The 10,113-nt window shown below is 44.1% G+C and overlaps 1 protein-coding gene across 1 annotated transcript; it reads right to left on the bottom strand.

Annotated features, from left to right (window-relative positions):
• Positions 1-7,667: 7,667 nt before the first annotated feature.
• On the bottom strand, positions 7,668-8,670 carry LOC148478947 (histone H1.01-like). The gene has a single exon (XM_088455170.1). The coding sequence runs from the start codon at positions 8,651-8,653 to the stop codon at positions 7,988-7,990; it is 666 nt and encodes a 221-aa protein (XP_088311296.1). The 5' UTR covers positions 8,654-8,670; the 3' UTR covers positions 7,668-7,987.
• Between the last annotated feature and the right edge of the window lie 1,443 nt (positions 8,671-10,113).

Below are 10,113 nucleotides of genomic sequence, written 5' to 3'. Positions count from 1 at the left end.
GAAAGAGAAAGATAGATGGAGAGAGAGGGATAGAGAAATAGAGAAAGAGAAAGAATGGGAGAGAGAAAAAGAGAGAGACAAAAAGAGAGAAAGAGACAGAGAAAGAAAAAGAGAGAGAGAAAAAGAGAAAGAAAGACAGAGATAAAGAGAGAGAGAGGGGGGAGAGTGAAGGAGAGAAAGAAAGAGGTAGAGAGAAAGAGAGATAGAGGGGGAGAGAGAAAGAAAGAGAGAGAGGGAGAGAGAAAGAGACAGAGAAAGAAAAAGCAAGAGAGAGAAAGAGAAAAAGAGAGAGAGAGAACAATGTACTGTAGTGTACAGTACTGTACTTACGCAGACTCTCGCTGGGGCCAGCTGGGGGTATGGTCTCTGTAACTGTGGGAAAAAACATGTAAAGAGAGAGAAAGAGAGAGAGAGAGAGAGAAAAAGAGAGAGAGAAAGAGGGAGGGAGAGAAAGAGGGGGAAAGAGAAAGAAAGAGAGAGAGGGAGAAAGAGAGAGAGACTAGGGAAATAAAGCAGAGATTTACAGTACTGTACTTACATGATATTACATTATTAATACAAAATGTCCTACAGTGTAAAACTGTATACAGTACTTACTTGGCTGGGGAGGGGAGTCTGGGTCCTCATCTTGCCCTGGGGAGGGCTGAGGCACTTCAATGTCTTCAACTAAAATACACAATGACAGAAACAATTATTGTGTAAGGAGAAGGCGTTGGAGATGTTTTAAGAGAGAGAGAGAGAAACAGAGGGAGACAGGGACAGAAAGAGAGAGAGAGAGAAAAAGAAAGAGAAAAACAGGGAAAGAGAGCGAAAAAGAGAGAGAGAGAGGAAAATTAAAGAGAGAGAAATATAAAGAGAAAGAAAGAGGGAGAGAAAGAGAGAGAGAGAGAAAAACAGAGAGAGAGATAAAGAGAGAGAGAGAGATACAGTACTGTAGAAAAAAATGTGGTGTAGTGTACTTACGCGGCCAGATGAGGCCACTGGGCCCGGGAATGTAGGCTTCCGTTGCTGATACTGTTGAAAAAAATAATGTTACTATTACACTAGTACAGAAAAGAGAGACACTGAGAAAGAGAGAGAGGGATAAAGAGAGAGAGAGAGAAAGAGATACCGTAGGTAGAGAGACACTGACAAGGGAAGAAAAGGAGAGATATACAGTGCTGTAGAAAACAATGTGGTGTACTGTACTTACAGAGCATGGGGCTTCATGCAGCCTCCTCATCAATGACGAGTCTGTCTGTGTGTACAGTATAAGAAAAAAAATATTATACAAAAAATCAAAAAGGCAGTAGCATTACACTATTGTGTCCATACTGTAACTGTTGTAATCATTACCACTGTCATTTGAGGAGGCTGCAGAAGGTGCTGGTGGTCGTGGAGGTAGGACTGTGGAAAAATAACACTGTACTGTCAGTTTCCCTCAAAACCATTTTTAAACAAATAAACTGTACAAATTTTGACCAGAGTCTCCATAACACCAAAAACAAACACACAAATGAGAGAGAGAGAGAGAGAGAGAGAGAGAGAGAGAGAGAGAGAGAGAGAGAGAGAGAGAGAGAGAGAAAGAGAACAGTGTAGAGTAGTGTGTACTGTACTTACTCCGAAAATTCAGCCCACTGGGCCCGACTGCTGCCGGTGGTGGTGGTGGTGGTGGCGGCGGTGGTGGCGCTGCCGGGGCAGGGGGGGCTTCTCGCCCTGTGGGGAAAAATACATGTCGTCATTAAGGAGAATTTGAAAACAAGAGTTCAGACCTCTATTCCAAATTGGAAAGGGATTACGGTACAGTACTGTAGATGGCCTTAGGGAATTAGCTATTGATTAAAATACAAACCAATACAGTACACTGTAGTAGAAAAACTACTGTAGTCTGTGAAGCTGGCATTGGGCCCAACATAAAAGAGTATGGTACTGTACTGTACTGTATATAAAAAAATATACAGTCCAGTAAAGTACTGTATGAGCAAGTGGTGCAACGTCACACATAGGCTATGTGGGTGGCACTGTCGCCACCCCACGAGCTGTACAAGATGGCACATGCTCATGACACTGGAGCCCGAACCCAGCGGAGGACCCCGCTGAGGACTTTGCGAGACCTCGCCGGAGGGGTAAGTACGGTATTAATAAATACAGTACCAGTGGAATTTTCGTTTGTATCACAGTGATACCAAACGAAAATTCCCCCTGGTATTTGCCTTCGTTTGTAAATGGGGCACAGAGTGAGAAGTGATAAGATACCAGCCAATAAGCTCCCAAATTTCATTTTTCAAACACAGCCTGTGAGATGACAGTTGGGAGCTGATTGGAGACCCCTGAATCTGTCCATGACGTACAGTAATAATGTCAGACAAAGGGGGCAGGCCCAGCACAGAAAAATAGTGTGTACAGTACTGTAGGTTAACATAGATTTGGTCGACAGACATTAGAATGGTGGATCAAGCAACTTGCCTTTTGTTACTAATTTATTAATCAAACAAGCCATGTCGACCAATAGTGTGTAACCCTTTAGTCCATGTACAGTACTGTAGATTTAATCAGCCTGTCAATCAAATGTCTGCCAGTCATGTCAGTATGTGTTAACAACTGTCAGTCATCGTCAGATACTGTAGTATCCAACACCCTACAGTGCAGTGTACAGTAATGTAGAGTATGTCAGAGTCGTGCATTGTACTGTATTCGTTATTGTACAGTATACTGTATTTCATGTGATTATACAGCAATGCTGTACTTATTTCGAATTATTCGCCTCCGAATTCGCTCTAGGCGAGGCCTGTCCCTCCTCAGCAGGTCCGACCACCTGTGCTGGAGTGAGCGTACTTTTCGCCGTACGCCATATAGGCGATAGATTTCTCTGCTCGTGCTTCTATAGGCGAGCTCTTTCTCTTGGTTTGTGGGGAACGCTTGGTCCCACCACTTCACCAAGACAAAGAGCTCGCCGGACGAGTAGCGTCTTGCCCTCATAGAAGGCATTTTCACTAGCCAGTGACGCACGTGGTACATCGCACGCCGTACATCGCACGACGCACGTCGACACTAATTCACTCGTTACGGCAGGCGTCTGTGGTGCACTGTAATGTAGTCATAACCGTAGTGGCAAAGTAGTGTGGGCATCACGGGATTGAAAAGTTTCTAAAGTCATGAAATCACTATCACTACATTGTCACAAGTTTGTGGTGTAATGCTATACACAGCACCGTCAGCCCTGTCTCTCATTCTAGACAGTAGATTCACTAGCAGTTTCTGCAGTTATGAAATCACTATTCTGTGGCACACTAGTTGTCCTAGCAGACGGGGGATGGTGTCCTTAGCAATGGTCACAATCCGTAGCATTTTTCAGGACACTAGGGCAGAGCTCACTGCTTACAGTAAATGGATTAACAAAGCTTCCTTTATTATGGTAAGGTGAGGCTCTTGCTTGCTTTGGGGGAAGGGACCTGATGCGCACTGTGTATGACTCTCGGCCCCACTGGGCATGCGCCAAAAATCCCATCGCAACCCTCCTACTGGGCATGCGCCCGCCAGAGATGGAAATTCAACAGCATACAGTACTGTACCGACTGCAGTAATACAGAAAACTGCGCATGCTCAGTGATAGCATAGCGCTACATGGCGTATGGCTTGGCGCCACAGATCCCATTGTACCCCCCTCCATTTCTAATCCATCGCAGATGGCTGACAGCCACCATAGCGCCAAACGTGTAATAAAGAGAGCTCTCTCTCATACAGATCCCACTACTACCGTACTTAGTGTGCATGGTCGGAGCAGCATCACCAATGTCATAAGTTTGCTGTGCAACGCTATTTTGCGCTTCAAACGCACTGTCAGCTTTGAACACAGAGCGCTCTCTCACAGTCGGAAACTACTCTCAGACACAGTCCAAGGGACATAGCCATGGTGCATAAGGCTGATACCGCATCTACGCTGTCGCATGTTTGCATTTTGCTTTTTGGGCGCACAGTTTGTGATACAGAGCCCTGTCTCTCATTCTAGACAGTAGATTCACTAACAGTTTCTGCAGTTATAAAATCACTATTCTGTGGTGCAAAATTCAACGGCATCGTCAGTTTTTAATATTCAGTACAGGCACATTCATAGCGGCACACTAGTTGTCCTAGCAGACGGGGGATGGTGTCCTTAGCAATGGTCACAATTCGTAGCACTTTTCAGGACACTAGGGCAGAGCTGACTGCTTACAGTAAATGGATTAACAAAGCTTCCTTTATTATGGTAAGGTGAGGCTCTTGCTTGCTTTGGGGGAAGGGACCTGATGCGCACTGTGTATGACTCTCGTCCCCACTGGACATGCGCCAGAAATCCCATCGCAACCCTCCTACTGGGCATGCGCCCGCCAGAGATGGAAATTCAACAGCATACAGTACTGTACCGGCTGCAGTAATACAGCCAACTGCGCATGCTCTGTGATGGCATAGCGCTACATGGCGTATGGTTTGGCGCCACAGATCCCATTGTACCCCCCTCCATTTCTAATCCATCGCAGATGGCTGACAGCCACCATAGCGCCAAACGTGTAATACAGAGAGCTCTCTCTCATACAGATCCCACTACTACCGTACTTAGTGTGCATTCTGTACAAGGCATTCAGTACAAATTACAACAGTGGAGCACTCGCCACCCAGCAGTTAAGCACTGTATTACATGCAATTACAAAAGTGGAGCACTCGCCACCCAGCGGTTAAGCACTGAATTACATGCCGTAGCATATCCTTCGTTGAAGAATACCACAGTATTCCACAAGTCCATGGCGCGACTCAGAGGCCTGCACGCCACGCCACAAGTCCATGGCGCGACTCACGCCACGCCATGAGCAACAAAATAGCTGGGCAGATCTGTACTTATTCAAATCAATACATTTTGCTCCTTTGCCAACTTTACCAGCCTAATTCGTGCCCAAAACCTTGTTGGGCCAGGCAAAATATAAGTGGTTCATATGTAAGTGACCCTTCCATGTTGGTTGGAGGGGTTAAATTTGTGGCCCAAGGCTATTTAACCCTTTTAACTTTACAGTTACTTATTCAAAGTTGTATAATTTGGTGCCTGTGCCAACTTCGCCAACTTATTTCATGCCCAAAACTTTGTTGGGAAAGGCAATATACAAATGGTTCTTATGTAAGTGACCCCCTCTATAGGTTGCAAAAGCCAAATTTGTTGCCCAAGGTTATTTAACCCTTGCTACACTACAGCTACTTATTCAAATGAATACAATTTGTACCAGTGTCTACTTTGCCAGCCTATTTTATGGCCAAAACCTTTTTGGGCCAGGCAAAATAATAGTTGAACATATGTAAGTGACCCTTCTCTGTTTGTTTCAAGTGTAAATTGTGGCCCAATGCTATTTAACCCTTGCAAAACTAGAGCTACTTATTAAAATCAATAAATTTTGCTCCTTTGCTACTTTGCCAGCCAAATTTGTGCCCAAAACCATGTTGGGCCAGGCAAAATATAAATGGGTCATATGTAAGTGACCACCCTCTGTTGGTTGCAAGTGTCAAATTTGAGGCCCAAGGCTACTGAAGTCTTGCAAAACTACAGCTATTTATTCAAATCAATACAATCTGCAGCTGTGCCCACTTTGCCAGCCTATTTCATACCCAAAACCTTTTTTTGGCCAGGCAAAATACAAGTGGTTCATATGTAAGTGACCCCCCTCTGTTGGTTGCAAATGTCAAATTTGTGGCACAAGGCTATTTAACCCTTGCAACACTACATGTGCATATTCAGATTAATACAATTTGTACTTTTGCCCATTTTGCCAGCCTATATCATGCCCAAATACTTGTTGGGCCATGCAAAATATAAGTGGGTCATATGTAAGTGACCCCCCTCTTTTGGTTGGAAGTCTCAAATTTGTGGCTCAAGGCTATTTAACTCTTGCAAAACTAAAGCTACTTATTCAAATCAATACATTTTGCTCCTTTGCCCACTTTGCCAGCCTAATTCATGCCCAAAACCTTGTTGGGAAAGGCAATATACAAATGGTTCTTATGTAAGTGGGGTCACCTCTATAGGGTGCAAAGGTCACATTTGTGGCCCAAGGTTATTCAACCCTTACTACACTACAGCATCTTATTCAAATGAATACAATTTGTACAAGTGTCCACTTTGCCAGCCTATTTTATGCCCAAAACCTTGTTGGGTCATGCAATTTTCAAGTGGCTCGTATGTAAGTGACCCTTCTATGTTGGTTGGAGGTATCAAATGTGTAGCCCAAGGCTAATTAACCCTTTTAAGTTTACAGCTACTTATTCAAAATAGTATAATTTGGTGCCTGTGCCAACTTCGCCAACTTATTTCATGCCCAAAACTTTGTTGGGAAAGGCAATATACAATTGGTTCTTATGTAAGTGACCCCCTCTATAGGTTGCAAAGGCCAAATTTGTTGCCCAAGGTTATTTAACCCTTGCTACACTACAGCTACTTATTCAAATGAATACAATTTGTACCAGTGTCCACTTTGCCAGCCTATTTTATGCCCAAAACCTTTTTGGGCCAGGCAAAATAATAGTTGATCAAATGTAAGTGACTCATCTTTGTTTGTTTCACGTGTAAATTGTGGCCCAATGCTATTTAACCCTTGCAAACTAAAACTACTTATTCAAATCAATACATTTTGCTCCTTTGCCCACTTTGCCAGCATACCTCATGCCCAAAACCTTGTTGGGCCAGGCAAAATATTATTGGGTCATATATAAGTGACCCCCCTCTATAGGTTGCAAATGTCAAATTTGTTGCCCAAGGCTATTTAACCCTTGCACAACTACAGCTACTTATTCAAATATAAAAAATGTCCCTGTGCCCACTTTAATGCCCTATTTCATGCCCAAAACCTTTGAAGACCCCTCTGTGTGAGTTCCAAGTGTCACATTCAATGCCCAAGGCTACTTACCCTTACTACAGCTACTTATTGAAATGTATTAATTGGTGCCTATGCCCACTTTAATTCCCAAAACTTTGTTGTGCAAGGCCAATTGCAAGTGGGTCATATGTAAATGACCCCACTCTGTGAGTTCGAAGTGTCATATTTGTTGCTAAAGGCTATTTAACCCTCGCACAACTACAGCTACTTATTCAAATGTAAATTGGTGCCTATGCCCACTTTAATGCCCTATTTTATTCCCAAAACTTTGTTGGGCAAGGCCAATTACACATGGGTCATATGTAAGTTAACCCGCTCTGTGGATTCCAAGTGTCAAATTTGTTGTCTAAAGCTATTTAACCCTTGCACAACTACAGCTACTTATTTAAATATATAAAAATCTGGTGTTTGTGTCTAAATTACCACCATATTTCATGCCCAAAACCTTGTTGGGCAAGAAAAATTGCATGTGGGTTATATATTAGTTAACCCCCTCTGTGGATTCCAAGTTTAACAATTGTTGCCCAAGGCTATTTAACCCTTGCACAACTACATCTACTTATTCAAATATAGAAAATCTGGTTCCTCTGCCCACTTTACCACCCAATTTCATACCCAAAACCTTGTTGGGCTAGGCCAATTGCAAGTGGATAATATGTAAATAACCCCACTGTGTGAGTTCCAAGTGTAAAATTCAATGCCCAAGGCTAATTACCCTTGCACAATTACAGCTACTTATTCAAATGTATTAATTGGTGCCTATGCCCACTTTAATGCCCTATTTTATGCCCAAAACTTTGTTGGGCAAGGCCAATTACAAATGGGTCATATGTAAGTTAACCCCCTCTGTGGATTCATATTTTGTTTATTCAATAAGCTTATTGATTCTCTTTGATAAAAAAATGTTTTAATATAAAATGTTCTGAATAAGAAGCAGGAAAGTGAAGAAGAAGCTGGAGCACGAATAAGAAGCTAACTGCAGCCTCGTCCAGATAACGCTACAGTAAAAGCAAACAAAAATTAGCAGTGTTCTCAGCTCTCCTGGGAAGATATGGGTGGCTCTGAAAAGAGCCTTTGTGGTGATAACAAGGAGCGAGGCTACAACAGCTCTTCCATTACTTCTTTGCCGCAGCTTTCTTAGGCTTAGCTGCCTTCTTGGCCGGGCTTTTTGCGGCTTTGGGCTTCGCTGCTTTCTTGGCCGAACTCTTGGCAGCTTTGGGTTTTGCTGCCTTCTTGGCCGGACTCTTGGCCGCCTTCTTAGGCTTCACGGCTTTCGGCTTCTTTGGGCTTTTGGCAGCAGCCGCCTTTGATGGTTTCTTGACCTTCTTCGGGCTCTTGGCTGCACTTGGAGCTTTCTTGGGCTTCTTCGGGGATTTGGCCACTTTTTTTGCCGCAAGTTTCTTGGGCTTCAGAGACTTCTGAGCGGCTTTCGTGCTTTCCAACTGCTTCTTGTTGAGTTTGAAGGAGCCGGAAGCGCCGGTGCCTTTCACCTGGGTGAGGGTTCCTTTGGTCACCAGACTCTTCACACCCAGTTTGACGCGGCTGTTATTCTTCTCCACATCATAGCCTCCGGCAGCCAGAGCCTTCTTCAGGGCGGCAAGTGAAACACCACTGCGCTCTTTGGAGGCGGCCACGGCTTTTACGATGAGCTCGGAGACGCTGGGACCAGAAGATTTGGGGCTTTTCTTGACACCTCCTGCAGCTTTCTTCGGCTGCCGCTTCTTTTTGGCTGCGCTCTCTGATGGCGGGACAGCGGCGGCGGCTGGTGCAGTTTCTGCCATTGTAGACTACGACACAACGTAAGAAATATTAATACATTACCTACTGCTGCTGATGTCACTTATATACAATGTCGGCTGTGCTGTGATTGGCTGCTGAGCGTTGCGTGTATTGTGCTCCCATTGGCTGAATAAACAGCTGTGTAAATCCTTCCCTGTCTGTGTGTATGGCACAATCTGCCCTCAGCTTGTGTTTCCCTAGCGCAGAAAAAGAGTATTTTATACGGAACGAGAAGAACATAGAGCTGGCTCTCTGACCCTCACTCGTACGCCAAGATCTTTCCTTACCCTTTATGGCCAATGATGGCTTAGGCGCTGCGAAGGAGACCAGAAATAGTCATCGGCAGCTCACCCACACCAAGCTACATCTGCCAGGCATGTAACACATCTCTCTCTTTCGTGAGGCTAAAATGTCCCATCGTGGTTTTTTTTCTCTCCTCCTGACCCTGGAGATAATGAAGGTGCTCTGCGGCACAACCTGTGCAGAGCAGGCCACCCACTGAATCACATAAAGGTGATGTGTGGACTCTTGTACTCCCGGGGAGATAGCACAGACAGGCTGCCTCACAAGGTAATTGAAGTCTTGTCTAAGAACTGTAGTTATGTAAGTTACAGAGGTAAAGATACATAGCACAGTCAGTTAAAAGGTTAATCCTGCCTGGCATTCCCCTGGTTAGGAAGAATACTGGTGGCATTTCCCCAAAATGTTCTTATAGTGATCCATGTGGATGGTCATTTATGTGTATTTAATAAGACAGATGTGACTGTAAAAAGGATGATAGTGACATCATGGTCCCATTAATGTAAGATTTTAAAAGGAGTAAATGTGAGCAATAGGTAGAGGCATTGGAATATAGGGTAGACTAGGGAATGAAGGGAGATAGACTGAAGAATAGTGGAACCAGAGGAGTAAATGAGACAACACTATAAGGGGAGACAGTATGAATAGTGATAAAAAATAGAGAGAGACAGTAGTAATAAGGGGATAAATAGGATGACCGCTAGGATATGGTCTGGTCGGTAGTCAGAAGTGGGACAGGGAAAAATAAGGGAAGTATAGAGGTGATGGGGTAAAGGGCGTAACAGAGGAAAAATAAATGGAGATGGGAGGATCCTATGAAAAATAAAGGGAGACCTGATGGAACAGAGGGAAGAATAGAGAGCCAATCGTGTGAGATTTTGAGCTATCATTAAGATGGTTCTAGCTCGACTTAGGTATAGGGCACCCAGCAGAGGCATTTGTGCACCTGATGGATGGAAGAGATGAGATCCTGGACAATTGAGTCTTACTGGCTCATTCTCTGCTAAGACTGGCTCCAGAATTCAGAGAGTGGGTGACCGGAAGCAAACCATCCTCCCTAACTTACCCCTAGCAACTCCTGTGTAAGACAATCCACCTGTAATGTACCTTTGTGTCCATTCAATCAATTTTGTATTGGTAAAAAAGAAATTAGGAATTGGGT

Source organism: Taudactylus pleione, unplaced genomic scaffold (assembly GCF_031769625.1).
Source record: "Taudactylus pleione unplaced genomic scaffold, aTauple2 ptg000644l, whole genome shotgun sequence".
Classification (NCBI taxonomy): Eukaryota; Metazoa; Chordata; class Amphibia; order Anura; family Myobatrachidae; genus Taudactylus; species Taudactylus pleione.
The sequence above is the reverse complement of the archived record's forward strand: the minus strand, read 5'-3'. Positions and strand labels throughout refer to the sequence as shown.

What these genes read in the sequence shown, in the direction of transcription:
- LOC148478947 (XM_088455170.1), bottom strand. Translation starts at nt 8,653, where the DNA reads ATGGCAGAAACTGCACCAGCCGCCGCCGCTGTCCCGCCATCAGAGAGC.